A 26,536-nucleotide genomic window follows, 5' to 3' on the forward strand; every position below is an offset into this window, starting at 1 on the left:
TCAAAGTTTTCAATTGTTAATTATTCTCATAATTAATTGCCTAATTTTTAAAATTGTTATTTCTATCTACAAATCATTTAAATTAAAGTGGATCCCTTTCTTATCTTCCTTATGTCATTTTCAGGTCTCTACATTAAAGCATCCTTCTCTAAAAGTAGATTTTGCATATTGTATGTGGAGTAACTATACAATTTTATTGACTTAGAGGCATCATCCAATGTTTTATTTTTAACCTATAGTATATCTCAGTCATGTTATAGAAATCCTTACAACAGTGTGAGTAGCTTGAACATCGTGGTGTTCGTGAAGAACATCTTAGTCCATGAAGTTTCTGTGTGTGGCAGTGTGCTTTTTTGCCTTGACTTGTTAGCTTTTCTGTAATTCTTAAGGAAATTGCTCTGCATTTTATTCCAAAAAATGTCTTCAAGAATTAAGAATAGAAGTTCACTGTCTAGCCAGGAAAACTTCATTTACAGTTATTTCAAGCTTGTACTTGCAGAAATGATAGATTTAACTTCTCCATTTTTCTGAAGGATATTTTCCAAGCAGATTCATTTGGGATTTTTCGCTGCACAGATATCTGATTTGTGTGTGATTTGATTTTGATTAGTGTAATAGGAAAATCATTATAGCAGTAGCTTCTTGTTTCCTGCTCAACCTCTTCATCAAACTTTTCTTGTTATGATTCAGGGAAAAGTGTAGAAAAGGTGAAGATCAGTGTAATCAGCCCCATTTATACTAGACTTTACAGGACAAAATTAAAACCTGAACACAACCCAAGTTTTACCTGATGTTTCTTATTTCCTAGCTGGCATTCGTCCTCAGTGCAAAGTGGGTTTTATCCTTTTTTTGGTTTTTTTTTTTTTTTTTACATGCTGCATGATTTCTCAAAGATTTCTTTGGTTTTTCTTTACAAAGGAAAATCTTTTCCTGTCCATCAGAGAGCTCATTAGTTTTAGCGGTTTGTACTCAGACACTGAGATTATAACAGCATTTTCCCTTAGGTTACCAGGCTTCTCTTCAAGCAGCCCTTTGATATTTGGTATATGTATGATGTGCATGTGGATGCTTACTCAAATGAAAACGGATAATGAGAAATTCCCTGAAAGATGTTCATGACCTGTGTGCTTTTCTGATTCTAAGGACTACATTTTGTATTGTCATATTTTGTCTCTTTCTTTCAAATAACGAATCACTCAGGTTGAGAGGATTATACTCTATCTGTGTGGCAGGGGAGGGCAAATGATACAGGCATGCCAAAACTCTTACTGATTGAACTGAAAGGTTTCTGTCAAATCTGAGGTGCTCTGGCCTGTGTGTACCTGCAACATATTTTCTGACCATTGCTGTTCAAAACTAAGGACACTGAGGCAAGTAGTTACCTGGTAGTAGCATGGAATTTATTTTTCCAGCTGATCAAAAGCTTTGTAGAAACCAGTATGAGATATCCTGTGATATTTCAGATATGCTACTCAAAATACTCAAATGTTTTTCTTAGTAAACTGCATTTTTAGATCTGCCAATGGACTGGATTGGAACTCATTCACTCTGTGCTAAATTTTAAACCACAACATTAAATGACAATACTACACTGTGGCTTGTATAAATCTAAATTACAATGTGGACAACTGTCCTTATCAACAAATGTCTTTGTTGTTGTTTTTCTGAAGTCTGATTGGTAGCAGATGCAGTAGGAGACAAACTGAAAAATTGGAGCTGCTTAAGCTTTTGAGGCAACTGTGTTTGAAAAGCAGCTTTTTGTATGATCATAACTGAAAATCGGTTTTGCACTGTGACAAAAAAAAATTGCTTAACTTTTTAAAAGTGCTGTGGCAGGGGAAGTAAACACTATCCTGAACTTTCACTTCAAGGAAATCCATGGAAATCTGACTTTCCTTCTAGAGCCTTACCAAACCCTCTAATGACTTCTTTCTGGCCTCCTCCAACTTGAATGTGTTTTCTGATTATGGAAATTAAAAATCATAAAGCAAGTGTGAAAAGAAAAGTGAGATAGAAAGCAAAGATGCATAGATTTAATGGTTTATCACTTTTACATTCACCTCTTATGTACAAACCCATTTGTGAACTTAGTTTGCTCCCTTTAAAATGGGAGATTTGTGTATAATGAAAAACACCCCACCAATTTTTCTGAACAGAAGCAGACCTATTAGGTCTGTTCTCAAAATATAATTTAGTAGAAGGTTTTTATCTAACCTCAGAATGCTTTTGAAAATGCAGAAGTAGTTTCTAATGTGAAGAGGTTATTTAATGTTTCTACTTGTGTGGCAGGAGCAAGTACTCTTCAATGACTCCACAGGTATCTGTCTAGCCAGTTCTTCAAAATGCAGAGGTTCTATGCCTTCTCTAGACAATCTGTTGCAATTAGTTCTTGTCTTTGGGAAGTGTTTTTCAAGTCCAACTTAAATACCCTATAATTTATTTTAGGACTGCTAGTGCATTTCATAGAGGATGTGAATAGTCTTCATTCCTTTCCTTATTATTACAGCATTCTGTGCACTTGAAGATTATTGCCCCTTCTCCTGCCTAGAGTTACTTCTCTAATGGAACAAACAAGCTTGTTTTTCTCTATTATGTCTTATAGACCATATTTGCTAGCTCTGATATTCTGTATTTTCATGATTCTAGCAGTTGATCCAGGTGATTTTCTGTAATGTTAAAATGCTTTGGCAACATTATGTTTTGTGTTAAGTTCAATTTGACATTTCAGAAGACTTTGAAATATGATGTGCTATTACCCTTTCACCTTTGGAATTCTGTAAGTTAGTTTAAAAATCCAATTCTTGCAGGTCAGGTAGAATTAATTCCATTCTGCTCTTTACCAGCACTGGATTGGAACTGACTTCCCTACTTAACTCATCTATCACTACTCCATTCTACAAAGAATTTTTTATACTCTCTGAATGTAGTTATATGAGCATGTAATGAAAATGAAGATCTTCATTCAAAGGCAAGTTCTTTCTACTCGTTGCAGCTAAAATCTAGTAAGTCTGCCGTATTTTAATTCTTTTTGCTCTAGAAGTGAGAAAATCACCCGTGGCACATCATTTAAAATGTATATTGTCATTTAAAATACTTTCATGTATTAAATATTTTTAATTCATGTTAGCTATCTGTGTAGGTCATTACTCTGATCCAAGACAAGTTGGTTGCAATCCTTGGTCTGATTACTGTGAAGCCAGCTAGATCCCTAAAGTCTTCTACCCTGAAATTACAAGAAAGTATGCTGTCTCAGCAATTTGGTAATCTCTTATGCCTCTCTTGACACTAGATAAGGCTTGAATTGCAACTGTCTTCTTTCTCTTCTGTGTAGGAGTCTTCTCCTACCAGCCATGCATTCATGGCTGCAGCGTATTTTTTTTAATGAACTTTTGCCTTTCTCTCACACTGATATTAATATCCACTGCTTTGGATTACCTTTTTCTCTTCTGAAGTAATGAAATCTGGTGGAGCCAAGAATTGCAGCTGACTTTTCCCAGATTCATCGTTGTGAATGCTTAAAGCTGTTCTCTGAATAACTATATCACGAATCTTTCCTTTTCCTCTGTCATTGACATTTAAGGCATCCGTAGTCTTTGTCAGATATTCTTGTTAAAAGGCCCTCAATGCATTCTAAACTCTAAAATATCATTCAATTTCTTTCTTCTGTGTCTCTACCCGTAAACTGATTTTTTTTTTCTCCTCTTTTACTCTATAGAAAGCAGGGCATCTCCTGTACTTATCAAGTATTTTATTCGCTTACCATTTTCTAAATAGCCATTAATAGCTACCCCTGTAGTAAAAACCTCAAAAAATGAAAAACAGCCTACTACCTTCTAGATAGTGTTCTCAGAAAGTTTATCCTATGTTGCACTATAGTACAAATACTAAGATCAAGTACTATCGATTCTTAGGGAGGTATTTTTCACTATGCCAAACACAAAATTGGAAGGAGACTTTAGCTATGTTCGTATGGGCTGGGGAAAAGTCACAGTGGAGTGTGGTCTGTTACGTGTTACAGTATGTCCTGAATAGGAATGCAGGTGTAAGACCTTAGAAAGGTCAAATTTTTAAATTAAGTTCCTTGTTATTTTTTAACTGATCTGATTAGGGCAATCTCATGAAGGCTTAAACCTATAGATCTCTACTTAATCCGGAACGTTATATGTGAGCATCTCTGGAGGATTTAAGAAAAGAAAAGGAAAAACAATCCCTAAAGCACAACAGCAATGTGAAATTTTAAAAAAGAGAACTATGCTAAAGCGTAACTGAATAAAATAGTATTTAGGAAACATCTTGAAAACTGAAAAGGTAGAAAGATGAGATAGAGATTATTTAAACCTAGTCTCCTAGTACAAAAATAATATTTAACGGATTCTAAATATCTCTCGAAGTAAGAGTTGATGGGGGGAGAAAAAAGCAGAATAAAGGAGATTGCTGGGAATAAAAAGGATGAACGTAGATATTCTGAGCCAAAAGAAATTACATCTATCCCAGTATTTTCTTGCTGTATAGTTTGTGTGTGAAGTGGAAAATACACTCATGCATATGATGATACTTCTCTAACATCTGTCTCAGTACAAGAAGACGTGTGGTTCAGTTACTTAATGAACCAGAATGGATGTTGTTGCATTTAAAAGTGCTTGATAAATTTTCCACCTGTAAGTTTTCCTACTCTTTTTTGAGGCACTGTAAATTTCTGTTGTTTAAAAGTCCTGTAGCATACTGTTTCAGCTAAACTGCATATGGTGTGAAAAATGATTTTGTTTTGGTTAAGTCATTATCCAGGTGGTTTTATTGGATGCTCTATTAAGTCTGTCTCAAATAGGAATCCAGTGTTCTGTGGTTCTGTGGACTATTTCAAAGTTTCTCCCCTTGTCACTGAAGTTTTCAAAACTCAACCATTATCAGCTTTCTCACTTCCACTCATCAAATGACTGCTCAAGCAGTAAGGCAGGACCAAATCTGTGCAGTAGTTCTTATTTTTCTTTTAAAAGATAGCAGAAAATCATTCCATTGATGACTTTACACAGCTGAATGAAGTTTCAGGCTCTAAGGATGGCTGACAAGCAGAAGCATTCTTGCTGCACCGAGCAGGAAGATTTCTGCAGTATTTAGCAAACGGTGTGATACTGTAATAGGTTTGCCTTGTCCCTCAGCCAAACTCCCACCCAGCAACTAATTTATTCTCTCTTGATCGAGCAGAATAGACAGGGAAAATAAGGAAAAGAAGGAATAGAAAGTTTGAGCTTTGAAGGGTTGAGGTAAAGATAGGATAATTGCTTACCAGTTCAGGCAAAAGAGACTAAATGCAGGAAAAGGTAAATAAATTTTTTGTCATCTAGTATAACTTCGGGTAGTGAGGAGCAAAAAAACCAGCACTGAAACAGCATCTTTCATCCCTGCTTTCCCAGGGCTCAGTTTCTCTCCTTCACTCCTGACTCCACTCTATCCCTCAGGTGGCACGGGGCTGTGGAAACATGGACTAGAGCTGTTCCTCTCTGCTTGTTCCCTCCTTGTCAGTTTTCAGTTGGGATCTCCATAGGCCTTCAGGTCTATGCGCTGCTCCAGCACAGGCACTCCTTGTGCTGCAGTGAATAGCTGCTTCACCATGGAGTACCTCTTTCTCCTCTGACTATGCTTTCTCATCCTTTTGTTCCCTTATGCTCTCTCTGGATGCTGTTTTCTGTTCTTTCTCATGTATGCTTTCCCAGAAGTGCCACCAGCTTTGTTGCTGCGCTCAGCTGTGTTCTGCACTTGATCTATTGCAGAGGTTTCCTGTGCAGCTCTGTGCAGTTCCCCAAACCTTGCCACCTATGCCCAGTGAAAACATGGTTTTCTCTGAAGAGAAGTGGGGAGTGTAGTGACTGGCAGCAGTGGAGGAAGCAACTCAGGAGGTCTTGGAGGCAGCCGATGGGCAAGCTGTGTTGTGCTGGCCTTGGTCTTCTGAGGCCTTTCTACAGGTTTTCACAAACAACCTTCTTCTGGTTACTATAAATATCATCACAAAAATCAGCCTTGTTAGTTGTTCTGTCAATTCTACACTTTTTTTCTAAAATCTAATCTGTTGTGACATTAGTTTCTGTATTAGTTTCTATAGACCTTCTCTAATTTGTACCTCCAAGTCAAATAGTTTCACATTTTTCTGATCTGATCAGAAAAAAAATCTGAACAATTTTATGCTTTTGTGTATTTTCCATGTTTGCAGAGAGTGGCAGTTTTGGAAGATTGCCTTTACCCAGCAGAGTATGCGATCCTTTAGAAATACACTTGTTGGAGTAGGTCCTGATATCTGCTTTCCATCCCAACACTGTGCTGTGTTGAGTACTGTGGTATTCAGAATATGGGAGGTCTGGGAAAAAATCTGTGTATGATTTGGCTTTGTTAAATTCCCTTTGCTTTATAGATCACTTCTGGTCGGTCACAAATGAATTCAGTAATGCTTCTAAAACATCTAAGGGAATCCCTCTGGGCAGTCCAGGACTGATATGTTGCAACGACAACTGGAGTTATATTTCTTTTCATAATTAAAAAAAAAAAAAAAAAAAGCAAAGTAAACCTAGTACTTACAGGAGTTATGCACAGCTGTAATGAGATCCATGATGGTAATGCTCTTTAAAAATGCAATTGCAGTAAATAGGTTTACTCCTGAAGAGGAACTCATTGTCTGTATTTTGTAATTTAGAGGCTGCTGGACCTAATCTATCTGTGAATAATGAGTTTTTTTAAATAATAGCTCCATTTTCTTTGTATATTTACTGGTAGTCTTCCTTCCTTTTAAAATATTCTTCCGGGTTATTTTAAAATGTAACCTTACGTGGTCACTATATGTTAAAACTGAACATTTGTTTTCTGGGTATCATAGGGAAAACAAGTATGTTTGTGACAGCAGTTATAAAAATAGAAGATGGAAGTGTTAGTGTGCCTGCAAGTGGTATTGTGACATGCGAATAGTCTGCAAATGTATCCAAGGATGTCTGCTATTTTACTTTACTAGCAGGATAATTTCAACAAAATCACAAGCTTCTGTTTTGCTTTTCATACCATTTTTTTCTGTGAAAGACTGCAATCTTTTGTTGCTCTGTTAATCTGTTTTTCTAATTAAGTTTTACTGCTTATCTTGTGGGTGTCCTCTGATAGACTTACTGTCCATTTTCATAATTCTGTGTAAACTGTAGAGCTAGTTTTTCTTCCCCATATGTATTTTCTGGAGTCTTTGTAAATTAACGTATGCATCTGCAGTAATTTTGAGAAACAAATGATACATCAACCCAATTTAGAATCATTAGCATATGAATAACATATTACTGTTAGCTGATTTCCCATTAATTTTTGCATATAAAATACAATTATTGTTGCTAATGCTTTTGTCCAAGCTCTGTGCAAAGATTCTCTGCGATGCCAACAGACTGTCATTACAAGGCTGTGCAATGCCATAAATATAGTATAACTTGTTTGCGTAACTGATTGTACCACCATTTCTTTCTATTTTTTTGTTCAGTTAAATTATTATCTGGCCTGTGAAAGGCAAATGTATATTGTTGCATAGCATACATTAGCATTTTAAAGGTATGATGGGTTGAAGGTAAATTGGTTAATAAATGTGAGGATGCACCTAAGAGAAAAGGAAATGGTGATGCCATTGTTTAATGTGCAGTACATCTGGCATGCAATTTTACATGTGCACAGAAGGTGAAGCTCAGAAAGGTCTGATTGTGTTTTAGTAGAACTGCGTGTTTTTGGAGTGACTTAAAATGCAGTAGTATGTAGAATCTGAAGATTTCAGTTCAGCTGGATGCTTATTGAAACCTTGGTAAAATGAAAAATTGTAAGTTTTGGGTATATGTAGGAAATTTGATCATCCATCCATTTTGAAGAGAATGATTTTTTTCAGATTACTACACACATGCAGGAGCCATGTGATAAGCCTGCGCTAGTCATAATAGTGATTTACACTGACTTCCAGAAAAATAATTATTTTGGTTTTGGTGTGGTGTTTTTTTTTTTTGGTTTTTTTTTTTTTTTTTTTTACCAGCAGGATTTAACTAAGAGATCTGAATCTCAGAAACAAAGTGAAAAATCCAGCATTAAGGAAATGGATAAGGATTTCAGTCCTTTGGAGACCTTACTTGAGCAGTAAGACAGCATAACTAGTTAACTGAACTTTGAGCTGTAGAGAGCTTTGGAAGACAGAGTGAACTTAAAACAGATGGTGCAAGCTGATGGAGTGGCCCCAGCATGTCTGCTGCTTAAAATGGATTGAGTTTCCTTCAGAGACTGAAAGAGATCCAATATCCCTTCAACACTCAAAATTGAATTAAAATGTAGTTTTTCACTGGCATCACTGCTAAAAGCGTAACAGCATGCATCAAAGGGTTTTCTTTCTCTACAGGTATCACTAGATGCCCCAAAGTTCCCAGCAGTATAAGGGAGGTCTCTCCAACTGTTTCAGAAAGTGTCAAGTTGGTTGCACATTGATCTTATTCACTCAGTGGTACTTTGCAGATATGACATTAACAGACCTTTGTGTGCGGACGAGACCAACTATTTGGTCTTTGAAAGTACTTGACAAGGGTTCTCTCAAATAGCTAATGGTACTCACCTCTGCATCCTCCTCCTATCAAGCTTATCTGGCTTATTTGAAGAAAAAATGTGAGGACAAAATCTAGTAGTAGAAATAATTTTCAACCTCCTCTTCTGGGAGCTTTTCTTAAGTCACTGTCTAATATCTTATATTTCTTGCAGTTAGAGAGGAGCTCCATAGCTCCTGTTTGTGAAGTGAGAACACTTGCCAAAGCATTTGGATCTCTTATTGAGTGTAGCCATAGGCTTTGCGTGTTCTGTCTTCTTTTAAATGATTAACTGCATTCCTCTCTTTCCAGCCACAGTATCTGAAGCTTTCTTGCATAATTTTTCCCTGAATTGCCACAACTGTTCATTTACCTGCTGTAAGACTCCTATTTGTTTGAGGAGAAGAAACAATGAATAGTGTAGCTTTGGAAGATGTAGCCTTTGTTGACAAGTTGTTACTTTTGAGTTCATCACTTGCAGTTCCTCAGTACTTCTGTTCATCCAAAATGATGCTGGAATTTTAACTTGTCAATATGGGAGGATAAGAATATGTATTTTTAAAAGGAAGCAAGGAAAATAAAATCACATTATGATGTGATGCAAGGGTTTCATTCCTTGGAAATGTTTGTTTGAGCTGATCAGGTGCTTAGCCTAACCCTAATGAATGACTCACTCTCTTAGTCTGAAAAGCCCACATATTTAAACACATTATTCCGCTGCCCTCTGCAAAGGCTTTTATTTTGTGAGGTAGATGTGGCGTTGGGAACGTTCAGGCATCAGCTGCAGAGTGAGCACTGTGACAGCTGCTTCTGAGTCACACTGCCTGCGTTAGCATGGATGCGGGGTTGTTTACTCCTCAGTGAGATGCACCGGTGAGCAAGTTAGCAAACTGGAAGGGCTGTTATGACCCAACTGTACCCATCGGTCTCTGGTAAAACTGGTGCAGCATTGTCATTCTGTCCCCATCGCCACAAGTTTCCACCTGTCTTGTTTCCCATAGCTCTATGAGGGACAGTACCTCTGCCTGGAGTGTAAACATAATTAGTAAGTTTCTTCATTCAGAAAGGTTTATTTCAGCCTTTCAAATCTACAGCTGTGGTATAGGGTTAATTGCTTTTATTGAGGCAGATAGACACTGATATAGAATAACTTAAATTTGAAAGTTATGTAGCATCCACTGTTAAATGCACTGGATCCTTGGAATAAAATGACTTCCATGTCTGTCTTTAGAGTATGATTGCAATGAATTACAGGAGAATGTAAGACTGATATGGTGGCATTTAGTTAACTTGTTTTGATTTTATTTTGGTTTCATACTACTAGTATCAACTTTAATGAGTGTGGAAAATACAGTTTTAAGGCATTCTCTCATCTGTACCCTTTCAACTTGTGAATTGATATACAGTACTTAATTTAATGAACTACAGACATTAAAGTTAGGCACTGGCTCACAAAGGTGCTTCTGATCATGCTTGAGCGACACATGCTGGTAAGTCATGTTGGGTGAATTTAAGTGCGTTTTTGATATAGAATGTGATTAAATGTAAAAACAAATAGTAAGGGTCTAGGGATCTAAGCCACGTTATGCAACTTACCTGTGTTGTCTACTTGGAAATGTAAAAATGTTCATAATTAAACCTAAGAAAGCTAAGAACAGCACCTTTGAAAGTAAAGTATTAATGTATTGGTTCTAGACCAGGTTTGTATTGTCAAGCACAAAGAGAGAAAAAGAAAATAAAGGCAGAGAAAAGCATTCCATGTAATCCCTGTTCTTATGAATGCAGATTGATAACAGTAATTTTAAATGACTGCAAGAACACTTGAAGTTGTCCTGAAGTGAGTAGTTTGTAAAAAATTTTTAAGAAATACTTAATTTTTTGATCTCTTGGGAAAATGAAATTGTATTTGAAAGGAGGTATTTCAATGTTAGTTTAGCAGCAATGATTAGAAGGAATGAGGAGGTATGTTTTCAACTGTACTGAAATGAAATGATTTATTTTTTTTTTCGGAGTGAAAGCATGTTCAGAATTTAGGACATATGATTGCGCATAGTAAAGATAGTGATTACTTTTTTTATTCTTCTGCGTTTGTTGTGAAACAACAAAAAGTATCCCATGACTCCTTACAGCATTTCTATCTAGGTGAAAGGTGAGAAGAGGTCAAGGAATAAATAAAATAAATAAGATAACTAGTAATAAGTCTTCATATCCATGTGTTCATCTGAGAGATGAAGAAATGTAGAAGTTAAGCAACTGAAATGCTGTTGTGTAAGCAGTTTGCCAAGACTTGTGCCAAATACTGCTGGGCAGGAGGACCAAAACAGTTCTGCGGTAGACCAAGAGTCTACAAACATAGGAGCCTAGTGTCTGTTTTGGACATATGAGTGGGTCTAGAATATAGAAACAGCGTCTAATTGGGTGAGGATGATACGTGGAAGAAGAATCAAGACAACATTTGTGGAGAAATGACAAAGAATTAAGTCGTGATGCTGGGGGTGAGCATGATGGGCTTGATATTGGCTACCTGTATCTCTGGAATGCGAAATCCCTCACAAAAGAGCCCTGAGAAAATTAAGTAGGGGACAGGCCAAGTGTCTCTGTATGATCAAATATTTTATGTTCATCAGTTCCCCTCTCCGAAAATTTAAATCTATACATTAAAAAAATAAAATCCCTCTAAATTCTTTTTCTTGTATGCTCAGATTATTTTTAAAGTAATAGTTTTCTGCATTTTCCTCTAAAGAGTGAAGATTTACGAGAAAGGTACTTATCAACCATGAAATATGTGCAGGTCCTAGGCACAAAGAATTGCTTTTGGAGCACCAGTGTGCTGAGGATTATTCACAGAAGCACTTTAGTGCTGTGCGTTATACCACAGTGTAGAGATCTGTCTGCTTTTATAGTGAGCTTTATGCTACTACAGATAAATCTAGAAATAAATATGATTTATGTATTTTTAGATTTTAGTGTATAAAATAAATCTCAAGATGCAATTATGCAGATGGCAGTTTCTAGAAATTCATCTAAATTTCCAGAAGATGAAAAGAATACTGAAAGAGTAATTTCTCTGGAATTCGTGAGGTGCAAAATTGCTGCTTTGTTTCTTGCTTTGTAGAGGCCAGATAGATATGTTAATGGAGTAGCACAGACACTCAGGGTAGATACAGATGTTACTGTAAATTCTAAGACAGGTATTTTCCTTCCTTCTTCATAAGAATGTTTTAGCATGAAAATAACACCTATGCTTACTATTATATCATGCAGTATAGTTTGAGCCTTAACTTTTGGTGTAGCCCCCCCCCAGGCAATCTGTTCTAGTACTTGATCTAGCAATTGACAACTCTCTCTATAGCAAGGGGCTGGAACTTGATCTTTGAGGTCCCTTCCAAACCATTCTGTGATTCATTGTTGACCATTAACAACTGAAACTCGCAAACAGACGCATCAGATTAATGTATTTCTTATTTGACTAGCTGGCACTGCTATTTTTCTTTTCTTTTTTTTTTTTTTTTTTCCTAACGTAGTCAAATCTCTACATGATATTGAAGAGACGTGATTTGTTGCTGGTCTTTCAGTTCCTCCTGGGCCATATGTTCATCCTTTGTTTAATCCCTTTTTTTTTTTTTTTTTTGGTTTTGCTTTGGAAGCAAAAACATGAAAATACCATATTCCATATGCTTTCAGTTTCTGTCCCCTTTGAATACACACTGGGGAGTGATCCTTTTGATGTGCTGCTTTAAGAGAATAGAAACAAACATCTGAAAATACAGATGTGAATTTACAGATGAGGAAAGTTAGCTGACGCTAGCAGCAGTCGTTATGAAAATGTCATCCTTCTCTTTTTTTTTGAGAGAGAAAAATAGACTTTGAAGCTGTTCTGTAAGATGCGAGGTGACCAGTATGAATGGCTTTAACTCTCTCAAATGCAAGGAAGGTTGCCACGCTGGAAGAGCTGTAGGTTCATCGAAGAAAGATGGAGCAATGGCAAGCAGCTGTCAATAGTTCAGCATCCAGTCTCAGATCAGAGCACCAGGCTTCCTTGGAGACTTAGCAAGTAAAAAGATACAGGAGAACATCAGAGATCACACCAACCAGATAAGATGCAGACCTCATCTGTTAAGTGTTAAAATAAGAATTGCTTTGTGTACGTGCTGTGTCATGATTTGAGTAGCAGTTGTTATAGACTGAAGGATGAGCTCTGGCAGAGAAAGCTTCTCAGACTTTTTCTGAACATGAAACAACCTTTTCCTCCCAAGTAATTTATAGAACTTGTTTATTGCGTGGGCTGCAATCCTTACAAGGCTCATATAGCTATAAGAGCTGAACCTTCCTCGGATCATTGAGAGAGTTTAGTCAAACTTTATACTGGATATAGAGGAGCATGACTCATATCAATCCTTAGGCAGAACAGTTGCCAGTTTTAAAATAAATAAAAATGGGGGGTGGGGGAGGGGAGGGAGGAAGGAGAAGGAGGAAGGGAATTAACTGTATCTGTGCTGTAAATAACTTCTTAAAAGTCAGTTCTTCAACCAAGGAAAATCAGAATTGCTGGTGAACTAGGGGAGATATCAAAACTTGAAAATAAACTTCTCACTGAATCCTTGCAAGGCAGGCTTTCCTTCAGCCTTCTGCTAGAAAGCCCTTTCAATTCAATGGTATCCAGCAGCTTCCAGCAGTTTCCAGCATTGAAAGACCTCAAGTCCTTTCTGAGTCTCTAGGAAATCATCCTGTCACCTTCATGCTTGACTGACAATCTTCTCTTCAGAAGTTAGTTGCACTGCACGCGTGCTAATGCCTGACTGAAACACAAGTCGGGTTCTTTAAGCTTATGAATAACAACGGCAGTGTTAATAAAGAAAGAGTAGTGTGGTAATAAAAATCTAAAGGTATATTTTGTAGATTTCAGCTGCAAGTAGCTGAAAACAGGTCTTATTTTTTTGGCATTTAAAAAAAAAAAAGTTTCTAAATTGTGTGAAAAGCAATGCTGGTGTGAAAAAGAAATACATAATTGTTTTATAATCTTTGCTAATATCAGCCAAAAGGAAGATTTTTAGCAGTACGAAAGCTTACTAAGAAGACTGGAACAGGGGTCAAATAAGGAAAATAAGCATCTTAAACTAAAAGTTTGTTCTGCCTTCCATTCCAGGATTTACGGTTCCTCTGTGCTAAATGGACAGCATTAATTGTCCTGTATTGCTGAAATATCAGTGCTCAGCAATAAGGCACAGTCTTATGAATTACGTGGTAGAATTCTGGCAAATATTTGTTCTTGGAAAAGGATGCATCTTCAAAATTATGTTCTGCTTTCTTCTGTTTTCACAATTATCTTCTGCTGTTCCTTCTAAACAGCAACAACATCCTAATGGTCAACATATTTTTTTCTGTTGAGTAGATGTATGTTAACGTATGTTTTAAATGCTTCAGGATTCATCAAATCAAAGGAAGGAATGGACTATATTGATTGCGTATGCTGGAAGTTATCAAAAAGTCTTTCTTGGTAAAGAATTCACAAAACATTTCTTTCAAGTTGGGAAGTTATTTAAGTATTGATTATGGAAAAGATTTAATTAATCAGTGGCAGGTTTGTTATTAGAAATAATGGTGCCTAAATCATTCAGTGCAGCTTTCATATTGTTTCTACAGCATGTATGTATATATATTATATATATATCCATATATATAGCAGTTGGACTAGATGGCCTCGGAAGTTCCCTTCCAACTGAACTAGTCTAAATTCATATTCACTTAAAATATGTGGCATCCATGTGTAAAGCAGGGTTTTGAAGGGACAGTAATGATGTGGAATTGGTAAGAATTAGATCAATTTGAGCCTTTTTGCTTTGCACAAGCCTGGACTTAGTACAGCAAAATAACAGACTGAGGCCCAATTTTGTGTGTCAAAGGACACACAGAGATAATCTTGACTGGGCTGTGCTTGCTATAGAAGGGAACACAGTGGACTTTATGGATTTAGGGAATTTACCTGAAGTGCCGCAGAGACAAGTAACCTAGTATATGTTTTAGTGACCACTAAATCATTTCATTTTTAAGCAAAGAAACTTTAAAAGGCTCTATGGAACCTACCTCCAAAATGACCTCAGGCTTGTTAACAGAGGCCTCTTGGAAGAGGGCTCTCTAAACACAGGTCAAAAGCACATTGTCCTGAAACCTCAGTTAAAACATGAAAATTTTTACACCTGACATCATGTTTTCTGCAGCTTTAGTAGCTCTGAATCTGCAGTGAGCTCATCTTATCAGCTGGTAATGGCAGTGCTGGTTGGGGTGTGGTCATAAATCACCACATGACAGTCAAAGCTGTCTCCAGACTACCATAGAGAACATGAAAACTGGGGGGGGGAAGCCTTTGTGTGCATGAACACTGCAAATGAAAACTTCTAACCAGAGACACGCTCTCCAGTTGCCCAAATATAGTTCAGAAAGGATCAGAAGGCAACTGGAGCCTGGAAACACACTCTTGTTGGAGAGTCTTCCACAGCCAAAAGGAGACACCTATACCCTCTTCCAATGGAAAGCCCATGCTGGAGGAGGGACCCTGAAGACAAGGGCATCAGAAAAAATTCAGTATAGAGAAGCAGAAGTGATTAAGCACAAAGTGCTTAAAGAAACTATCACAGATACCACCTCTTCTGAAACTGAATGTCGCCTTGCCGCAGGAATAAGGAAAATAGGGAATGGGAAGCAGAGAGGATGGATATTTATGTAAATATTTGAATAAGTATTTTTTTTTCAGACCCTAATCAGCAGTAGGAGGTTTGTTTTTGTTTGCAATTAATTAATTCAGTTACAATTCCCTGACTCCACACTGTTTTGCACACAACAGTGTCCCAAGCAAATAAAGATGCCTTCTTGCATATCACAGAGCTAGGTACCTCATGGTTTTGAGTACAGAACTGTAGGCATTGTTCCTTTCTGCTTGTTTTTCTCTTGTGAGGCTTCTCAGCCGTAATTCTTCAGTCTTGATTTCAGGATTTGGGTTTTCTCTATGCATTGGGCATGGTCTTTTAGTGGGGATCCCTCTTAGGGATCTCTTTTCCCTACAGGGCAAAGGTCTTGAAAGTTAGACATTTACCACTTTGGTGTTCAGATTAAGATGAAATTTCCCTCTGAATCTTTGAATGCCTAAAACTACTGTATAAAACACTTGGGGCATTATAGGTGCTCTAATATTGAAAACGTTACTTGAGCTTTTTGGAAAATAAAATGAAAGTAATTTGAAAGCTTTAACCCTTGATGTAATTTACAGAAATTTAAATTTTGTAAAGAGAGACACCTTGTGACAGGTGCTCATGAATGATTTATCACGTGTGTCTAATCTTCTGGCTTGCCTGCGCCACATTGAGTAAAGAGGAATTGTCTAGGGCTACATCTATTGCTCTGAAAGTCACTAGAGTTGGCACTGCACTGATCTCTGTGGCTGGGTTTCAGTCCAGGTAGGATGCTGAGTGATGGGTACACACCCAGGACTGGGCTGGGTACTTGGAGGAAGAGCCACTGCTGTAGTGCAATGGGACATGGAGGATGGCTGCAGTGCAATCTGTGCCAGGCCACAGGTTGCACGTGGCTGGTTTATCATGTATCTGCTGTTTTCTTACTGCTGAAGTTCATCGGAATACAAAGATTTCTTCATGTTTGTTTTTCTGTGGGAACATAGTTTTTCATTTAAAACTTTATTTAGTGAGTAGCAAAAACAATTTTGAAAGATCAGCTGGGAGACTTACGTGGGATATAAATTAAGTCAATAAATGAAATAGAAACTTTAAATCCCAGTTTAGAGATATATGCATTATTGTTTCCTTTTCTTTAGACAATTGTAACAGAAGGTCTGATTTATAAATGCAGTAACAGAGTATGCTGTTCTCTTATTTCTTCTTAGGGTGAGTCAGCTTTTTGTTCTTGGACATTAGGAAGTGAGCTTTGAATGAAGCGCTGCTCACTGCTGCTCTGTAAGAAGGTGTTAAAATATACTACTTACATCACTGAAATTTATAATCCCTGCTTCACTAGGAGTAGAATGAATTTTACCGCAGGCTTACTTCTCATTTATATTTGAATGACATGTATCTTGAAATAAATACTACTTGAATTACCTTTTCCCTCTGTTAAAATAAGTCATTCTGTAGGCTTATTATTACCTGCCTCTACTTTTGATGAATCCAGTGAAAATACTGATATTTTTTGTTTATTTTCATTGCTGTCTTGCTGCTTGTCTGACCCATTTTGAAGTGTTTATGAGTCCACAGTAGGTGTAGTTGGGAGACTGATCCTTCGTTTTCATCCTTTTTTTTGGCGGTTATTTTTAATCGCACAATATTTGATCACACAAATGTCAGGTATCTGTATAGTATCCAATAAATACTGGATAGTTGTATCACCGAAGACAGAAATTCATTCTTCCATGTGCAATTGGTATTCTGCAAGCAAGCTGTTAAAATATTATCTTGAGAAGTCTGAGAGAAGCACCCGCTTCATTCTAACTAGAAGAATGAAGAGGACTTATGCTGTTACTGTTCTTCAGACATTGATCTGCTACTTAAGTGCTGTAGAAATACTTTTGCTTTGGATTAGGTGCTTTTAGCAGCAAGGTTTGATCCTAAACTGGGCAGCTGGAGACCTCTGCTTTGAGGAAATGGCCATTTATACACCCCATAGGCAATACTCTAGCGTATGTTTTTTGGTATGAGAGCTCATTTAGAAAAATACAAAGACGTGAAGAGAGAGATTTCTCATTTCTAATGAAAAATTCACACAAATCTTCTCATTGAAATGGTAAATAAAATGTGTTTGGAGTGCTTAATCATCTAAAAGAAAGGGGAAAAAAAAAGCAGCTTGAATATGTCAAATATTATGATTTGAAAAAGGTAAAGAAGAAGAACATGAGTAGTTAATGATATTTGGTACTAATATGTTGTTGACAACCATTTATAGAGATTTTTTTTCACTATATCATTCGAATTCCCTAGCAGAAGACTTCCAGACCTGTCAGTGTTAATAAACCTCATGGAGTGAAAAAGTAATCCTCAGTTGCTACTTTGGCTTACTGCACTGTCAACCTCTGTGCCTGTGACTTCACCATGCGAACATGCCAGCCTACTGTGGTAGGCTTTCATACTTATCTGTGCAGCTTCTGACATGCTCTTTCTTGACTAGTACTTTTGCCTGCCAGGTTAAGAAAATGAAACTATATGTATTTAGTGTATTTACTTCCTACATTAAGAAAGTGGCTTGATAAGGGAAGAGCTGAATATATTACATAACACTCTGCAAATTAGTAGATTGGCTTCGTGTCTGTAGAAGAAATTTCACTTCTCTTCTTGGCATTGATTGATAACCTAAATGAAATTGCTGTTGGCAGTTGAGCATACTTCATTCAATATAAACACCTCTTTACTAACTTATATTAGTTTTGGAGGGTGTTTGAAAGATATCTAATATATATACACAAAGGAATGAAGGTTGTTCTTGCTCTGAGTTTTCAGTGGCATTTTGCATGCTCTATCATGCTTTGTAGTATTTTGCCATTGTTAAAGACTGACATAGTAAGGAATGTTAATCTTATCAAGCAGAATTTGCAGAACATTCCTTCTGGACATTCAGCAGTAGCCTTGAGATTCATAAACCTTAATGCAAGGCTTAACAGGATCAGACTGAAGCTAACCTTGAAATCATGTCAATTAATTAAGTAGCTGTGGCTATGTATGTCCTTATTTTCTGTTTTTACTCTACTGTTTTACTGCTTACTGACTTGGAACAGGAAGCAGCAGCAGATATGCATGTATTCTGAAGACGCAGTGATCCTCATTTGCAAAATTAGTCATAGACAGCCAGCATATGCAAAGGATAATTTATGCATAAACATTAAGCATCCCTTGAGTTCCTTGAAGGAATTTGTCTTTGCCAAACGCTTAGTGAGCTTATGCATTTAAATGAGATTTCAGATCCATCCATTGAAACCATTGCAGAGAAGTGGTGCTTTCAGATGGTTCTAGTGGTATGTGAAGATGAGAGTGACCAACTGGGACGTTAACAACACAGACACAGAGCTATTCAGCAACAAATGGTTTAGGCACATTGAGTGTGCAGAATGGTGCATGTTTAGCATAAAAATCAATACGCCTGTTCCTAACAAAAGCCTTGGTTGGTTCTACTGATTTCTGCTCTTGCTAAATGAATATGCTTTGCTGCAGGTGTTTTGTCTTTGAAATGTTATTCACTGCACTCCCTTCTGGAGGCTTGGCTGTGAAATCAGAACTGGCCCAGGGAAGGCAGCCAGTTTCTCACAGTGGCTCTGGAGGGAAGACCCCGGGTTACACTGTCACTGTGCACGTGTCTCTTCTTCCAGCCCCTGCCAAACCCCTGACCTGCAGCTGGTTTCCTGAGGTGACCTCGTTGCCACTGTGTAGTACCTTCCTGTAGATCACTGTGTGCAATCCCCTGCTTCAAGCCCTGACCTGTTCGTGGTTCCCTCATGGACGTGTCCCCTTACCATGGACTGGCCTGGAGATCAGGCCTCTCAGCTGCCTCCCTGGGTTGCCTTGCTCACTCAGCCATAAGCCCTCAGTTAGTGCCCAGTCTTCTTGACATCCTGCATGCCTGGCTTCCTCCTGGCTGGAGCAGCAAAGACAGGAGACACCTGTCATTCTCTTTATGTGAAAATAACTTTGTGGAAATTTGTGTTCCATGGCTGGTGAGGTAAAGAGAAGCAAGGGGACAATGCTCTCATTCAGCTTATGTTTAAGTTTTTAGGTGTCACCAGGCTTGGAGTTTCCCCTGAAGGATCATGAAGAAATAAAATCTTTCATTGTCATACTCAGGAATTTTTTAAAAAATCCTTTTTTACCAGAGGGGAAAAAAACATGGATGAATTTTGTTAGCAACACAGCCATTTGGGAGGCTGTTAACGTATAGATTTGTATTTATAACACTGTCATCAGAAAGGATATCACCTTTGGCTTAAAGTCTGTATTAACCACAAGTGACAGGAAAAGCAGAAATTACAAATCTAAAAAATGTTTCTGTATTACAGAGATTGTGATACATAGGAATAATCCTTTCCTGCTTTTTTTCAAGCTGAAAACAACTTGAAAGTATTAAAAAAAAAAAAAAAAAAAAAAAAGAGATGGACTGCAGCCAGATAGGAAGAGTAAAAATAATAAGTCAATATGAAATAATAGACTGCTAGGACAACTTTGTATTTGTAAATAAATAGAAGGATATACTTTACTTTGCAGGAAATTAAGTCAAATAAAAATGTTTTTAATGGGAAAAAGGTTTGTTTTAAATAACTTTCCAAAATTAGTATATTTCAGTATTGTATTTGATACAAAGACGTTGAACATGTCCATTAAAAAAAGGCACTGCTGCTGCTGTCCGTCAAAAGAGCGCAGTCTAAAGGGTTTTGAACAGCCTAACTGGGAAATTGTCAATGGAAAGATTCAGTGAATTGGTATGTGATAGTGTTCTGCAAGAACCAATTCTCATTCTTTTTACTGTTATGCATTTTTTATTATTGAGTTAAGAAATATGTACAAAAATCATCACAGGCAATAATTGTTGCAAATATTGGGTTCTTAGTCAAAACAGTGAGATGGGATACTTTTGGACTTGATGAATAAAGATTTAATGCTCCTTTGTAATAGCTGTCTTGAAAGTCATCATTCTTAAAGCAATGAGTGCAAGTCTTAGCTAGAAAACAGGGAGTTTGCAACTTTGAAAAATATTTTGTAGCCTCAGCAGACAGGAAGCTCCAGCAGCATTACAGCACAGTTGTGTAGTGTAAGTCATGGATGTCTTGAGCAGAATAGGGCAATAGCAGGGTGTATGCACTGATGTACTGGAACACTGCATAAAAAGTTGTGTTAAAGGAACTTTCAAAAAACGTCTGAAGGTTGTAGAGGACTTAGAGAAGAAACTGTAGAAAATAGTGGCAAGAGATTTAAGAGGCTAAGTCTGTTTACTTGTTAAAAAGAAAATGAAGTTATCTGATTATTTAGCTTCTTTATGGGGAAAAAAAATGTAATGTTCATCTGAGAAAGCTGCATAGGAACAAGATTAAGAAATAAATACAGAACACATTTTAAACAATTTTTACCAGTTCAACTAATCAAGCAGTAGAACAGATGGCTAAGGAATTGATGGATTCCATGTCTCTTGATATCTCTGTAATTGAGATTAAGTACCATCCTTTAGTGCGTATGAGTAAAACACAGTGTATCGGTCTCAGTGCAAAGGTTGGAAGGCTAGTGGAAGTTACTAACAGACTGAATTTAAGGGAACAATCTCCTACTTGGTGAAACCTCATCTCCTTTTCCAGTTAGGAGTCTGAGACAGCTTTAATAAAGAAATGTGTTACAGGTGTTTATCCTAGTATGTATGCTTGAAAGACTTCATGGGAGCTAGGAAGACAAAACTATAACTTGCCAAATAAGCATCCTGTTGATCCCTGGCTTCATCAGACAAATGGCAGATTCATCATTGTGTGATTAAAAAATCAGTGACTCCCTTTATTGTAGATTATTTCTTGATACATTTCAAGGGCAACCAAAAATTTGCATTTATCCTTGTTTACTTGTAAACTTCGTTGTGAAGCTGGATGGCTAATTTCTTCTAGAGCTCTCACTGCTGACTTACTGACTTAGCTTGTCACATATGCCACATCATTTTGATACCGTGATCTAGGCTACAGAAAATAAAGCTGTATTCAGTGCCCCCAGATGACACTGTAAGAGATAAAAATCTCTCTATGTTGGAATATATAGGACAAAAAATATCCCTATACTGTTTAATTGATCTACACATATATCATCTGTATACAGTGTAAGCACATACATAATATATATGTAGTTTATATATTCAGAGAGAGTGAGAGGGAGAAAGAGAGCCCTATCAGAATACTTTTTCTCCATGATTATGTTCTGTTGTCTATGTTATTCTGGATATTGGAGTAGATGGAGAACTGTTTACTTTTTGGCCTCTAAATCTGTAAGTTCTTTAAGTTACTTTCACTTAAGTGGAGTTGAAAGCCATGAAGTCTTATACAAATGAGTGAATCAAAAGTAGTAGTTTACGTAATGATATAGTAGTGAGTAGGTAAGGTCCTATTGCCTTGAGCCAAAAAGAGTTTGATTTGTGAAATAAGCACTTAAGAAAACGTACTGTTCCAAGTACTTGAGGGTATTTTTTTCTTGCTGATGGCATAGGACCAGCATGACCTCCGTTGTGCAAAGTATTGCAAACTTAATTGCTACCTTGCAAAAGCTGATGTAGAGCTGTGATATTTAGCAGATGCACTAATTTATTCGAGGAAGGGTTTATCAAGCTTTAGGTAAGTGATGTGTAGGTGGGAATTATGGGCAAAATCATCTGTGTAAGTCAGGGACAGTTCTAAAAAGGAAATCTACTTGCATATGTGAATTTGGGAGTAACAGCTTGTTAGATATCACTGAAAATTCACAGTTAAACAATCTAGGGGTGATGGCTAGTTGTTTGCCATGTAGAGGGATTCAGTTGAACATGTTCAGAAAAGAACATAGCATTTAACACCTTCAGTACTTATAGGTATTAAAATGTTGAATTCAGTACGAATTGTGTTCTTGGTTTTATGGTCCTAGAACTCAAAGCTCTCAGAAGAGATTTGAGTGGTGAGCCATGGAGAACACTGGTATTCAAAGAGCCTTCTGTACATGAAACACGCTCTAAAGTTACGTTGGTAACAATTCAGTGAAAGACATTCTTGAGAAGATTTTCACTACTGTGATAGAACTGAAGTTTCTCTCTCAGCACAAGTGTACACTGCTGTTATTTTTAGTCTGAAGGCTTTTAAGTGCTTCATCTGGCCATGCATTAAAAATTACTTTTTCTCAAAGTCGTGTAGTTTGTCAGTTAGTGTTGATTTTATTTTTGAGAGAATAGCACAATGTATTATCAAATAAAAAGCTATCATAAACAGCATTCTTGGTTGACCATGTTCTTTACACGGTTCCACTCTGCAGAAGTTTCAGTGTGCAACATCCAGTGATACGATTTGAATAGTAATTGTTTTTGATCCTTCTCCTGTACTCTTTATAGCCATCAGAGATTACAAGATTAGAAGAGATTTTCTAATGATCGTTTAGCAGAAATAAGAGATGACAGTGCATTTTGAACCATTTTGTATTTGGCTAGCTCACTAGCCCAGCTACTGTCTTCTGAAATAGTTGAGATTCAGCTTCTTTAGTAGTTGTCTTTCAGTGAAAGAAACCAAAACTAATAATCAACATGCAACATAATTTGTCACTTGATAATGCATTGTCAGACAAGAGATTAGTTGGACTGCACTCACTGTGTGTGATTGACAATAACTTTTATTTTGTACCATTGAAAAAGCAGAAGGAAAATTTTCTTTTGGAGGAGAGCTCTGATGTGATGAACAGTTTCATCAGGAGAATGGTGCAGAATGAGATAGTGGTCTGGAATGAAAAGAAGATGGGAAATGTCCCAATTTTCCTCCCGTCTCCTATAAAGTGACAATGTTGTTTTCCTTTTCCTCTTAAGACTTGTTGGCTTTATTCTACTTCCTGTGAATCCTTTTTCTATTGCTTTCTTAAAAACTTCTGTTTCTGGCATGCCAATAGGAAACAGTACATAGTATGTATAGTATGTCTTTTACTTACTTCTTGCTTCCTCTAGTCAGACTAGAGATGTATGTTTGCTTTGATGATTTACCTCATGACTTGTCTTACTATTTCATAGAATCATAGAATGGCCTGAGTTGAAGTGATCATGCAGTTACATTGCAGTTACACTGCTCCTGGTTCCCTTGGGTAGAACTGCAAACACCACAAAATTGTATGTTGTGAACCACAGAGAATGCATCACTATGAATAATACTTGCAGAACTTGCACATTTTGAGGTTGTCCTCTTTTCTGGCACAGCTATTTTTCTCTCTAATTCCATCATGGGCTTTTACAGGGGCCATCTCACTCAACATTTGTTCAGTTTTCTGTTTTTTGTACTTAATGAGGTTAAGCCTCTCCCAGTGCCCTATCAGGAAATAGAGAATTCCCATGGGAAGTACATTTTGGAGGTGGAGTATGATCAAAGCTGAAATTGTTTTTTTTTTTTTTTTTTTTTTTTTTTGCAGAGTTCTAGCCATTCTCTGGTTTAGTTCAGTTTGCAGTTGAAGTAGAAAATCAATGAAAAGCTGTCATGGGTAAAGCAGGCAAAATTAAAATGTACTTAGGTAACAGAGCTTCTGAAGGAGAAGATTGTTAAGTAATACCAAGAAAAGATTGGGAAAAAATATTGTGGGTTTTTTTTTTTTTTTTAATAGCTTATTTCTTTTTTGCTTTAGAATATTTTCAAATTCTTTAGAATATTTTCTCAAAATTTCAGTTTGGAAAATGCCGAAATAAGGGGAGAATATGTATCAAAGTAGATAATTCTGTATTTATATAGAAAAGTCAAACATTTTCTTTATGTTCTGCATCTGAGTTTATCTTTTTAGTCTAAAACTTGCTGAAAGTATGAATAGACGTTAAAAGTACACCTAAGAAAAATAGGTAGTACTTATAAACATGTGTATATTCTGTCAAGTTCTTCAACAGACTGATTTTGGAGGCTGTATCAGGCAAATGCAAGCTTCGTGGAACTGTTATTGCATCTTCATAATAAACAGTGCCTTGCACAGTATTGCTTCCATGCTGATTTTGTTCTCCTTGAAGAAATTGTGGATGTTTCATTTTAAATTTTAGGAGCGTCTTCTTCTTTCTTTACTGCCTGCTCACATTGCCATGGAAATGAAAGCAGAGATCATTCAGAGGTTACAAGGTCCCAAGGCAGGTCAGCTGGAAAATACAAACAACTTCCACAACTTGTATGTCAAACGACACACCAATGTAAGGTATTGGACTGGAATAAAATGTATTACAATGTTAAAAAGAAGAGAAAATACTGAATAACTAAGAAAATCATTGTTTTAATGTATTTTTCAACAACTTAATGTTCAGTATCTAGCGTATTTTAATTTATTAAATGCTGACAGCTCTGTGTTTCAGAACAGCGAAAGTGATAATGCAGAGAAGGTTTGTTTAGGAGATGGATGTTTAGTAAAAGCATAAACAGGCTTTCTTCAGAACATCTTAATTATTCAGTTTATAGTACCAAATCCCACCACTGCTTATTCTAGTTGAAATTGTGGTTTGTAATTTATATTACTCCGAATTAGTAATTTTCCTAACTAGAGCAATTTGTCAGGTTATAAATAATGTAAATAGAAACTGCTGTATCACATACATACTTCACACAATATCTAAAGATAAAATATTCTGCTGACAAATCTAATTACTTATTCATTATGAGTTTCTAGAAGTTAAAAAAAAAAAAAAAAAGAAAATATGACTTCTTTGTTGAAGACACAAAAAAGCAACACACTGAGATAAGTGAAAAAGTTAACCATTTATTTCAAGTATTCCTTAGTATTTAGAAATGATTTTACCTGTGTTTTGTTTGGTGGTTTGTTTTTTTTTTTTTTTTTTTTTTGAGTGAGAAGGTCATTGAATGACAGTCACAGAAACTACATTTTTTAAGAAAATACTGCAGGATGTTGGAGGTTCCTTTTCAGTTGTAAGCAAAACTATTATTTCATTTCTATGAATTGGTCAGTTTTTCTTGGTGAGAAGATACATTGTGTGATCTGAATACCTTAACAGTTGACCTTTAATTTAATAGTCTGAGTATTAACTGAACGAAGATTTCCATGATGTAAATTACTGATATTAAATCTTGACAAAAAAAAGTCCAAAATGATAAAAAGTTATTAATTCTGATAACAAACATGTTTATTGAAATTATTTCTATTATTACATTGTGAGCTAGTGAGTCAGAAAAAGATTTCTATTTTTGAATACAGCATAACACATATACATATAGAATGCCTATAAATGCCCATTAGTACAGACATATGTAAGAAGATAATACCTATTAAAATAAATATAGGTATGTATCTCCTACATATGTAATGTATATAAAAGTAAAGGCAGATATGCCATAAATACAGGCATATTTATTGCTTTGCATATAACAGCGACCATTTTGATTACAGGCATGACAGTGCCAAGTCCTGAATGCCTACTTTCAGCTTTTGCTGTTCATTGATAAGTTCATGTTTTGCAAAACTATGATGAAGCTTCTGTTTGTTTCCACTGTAGCATTTTATATGCTGATATTGTGGGATTCACTCGCCTGGCCAGTGACTGCTCACCAGGGGAGCTGGTGCACATGCTGAATGAGCTGTTTGGCAAGTTCGATCAAATTGCAAAGGTAAGTTTCTAATGGACTGCTACTGTTAATTTAAATATTCAGTTTAATTCTTAATTCAATTCTTAATTTAAATCCAAGTCATCTTTAAATATTTGTTCATCTTGGGTGCTCTTCTTTCTCTGAGAAAAAGCATTTCTTGGGCTTTTACAGGAAGATTAGTCTTGAACTACATGAAGTAAAATCTGGCCCTGATCTTAGAGCAATGTGTTTCTTCCTCTGAGACAATCTGTGAAAGCCAAGAAAGCTCGCTCTGATAGGGCCAATATAAACAGATCCTGGAGCTCTAGAAAGCTTAATTGGATGACGAACAGCATTTTAAATAGCATTTTGACCATTATGAAGATTAAAGAACTCAAGATAGAAAAATGTTTGCATCAGTTTTCTCTGGAAAAGCTTTTAAGAGACTGGACAACAGGAGAGACGATATTGATCAAAGTAATTTTAATTACTGACCGTAGCCTCTTGATTACTCAAGAAAAGATTTGAATATAAACATTACATCAAACTTGATTCTGTGTTTGACTGTTGTGCTAAAACAGACAAAATTTTTTAATGAATTTGAAAGCTAATGTCCAACTTTGATTATTAAAAGAAAACAAAAACAGTATTGCCTTAAAGAGTATAAAAGATTAAAATAAGATTATGATGGCTG

At 36.4% G+C, this 26,536-nt stretch overlaps 1 protein-coding gene across 1 annotated transcript in view; it reads left to right on the forward strand.

Moving 5' to 3' along the window:
* ADCY2 (adenylate cyclase 2) overlaps nt 1–26,536 on the forward strand; it is a 205,397-nt gene that overhangs the window by 105,135 nt on the left and 73,726 nt on the right. Inside the window, exons 5-6 of the mRNA XM_042808918.1 lie at nt 24,318–24,466; nt 25,773–25,884. Coding sequence (XP_042664852.1) covers nt 24,318–24,466; nt 25,773–25,884 — 261 coding nt within the window. The remainder of the gene's footprint in view (nt 1–24,317; nt 24,467–25,772; nt 25,885–26,536) is intronic.

Source organism: Centrocercus urophasianus, unplaced genomic scaffold (genome assembly GCF_019232065.1).
Source record: "Centrocercus urophasianus isolate 14NV4802_14NV808 unplaced genomic scaffold, USGS_Curo_1.0 seq_11, whole genome shotgun sequence".
Taxonomy (NCBI): domain Eukaryota; kingdom Metazoa; phylum Chordata; class Aves; order Galliformes; family Phasianidae; genus Centrocercus; species Centrocercus urophasianus.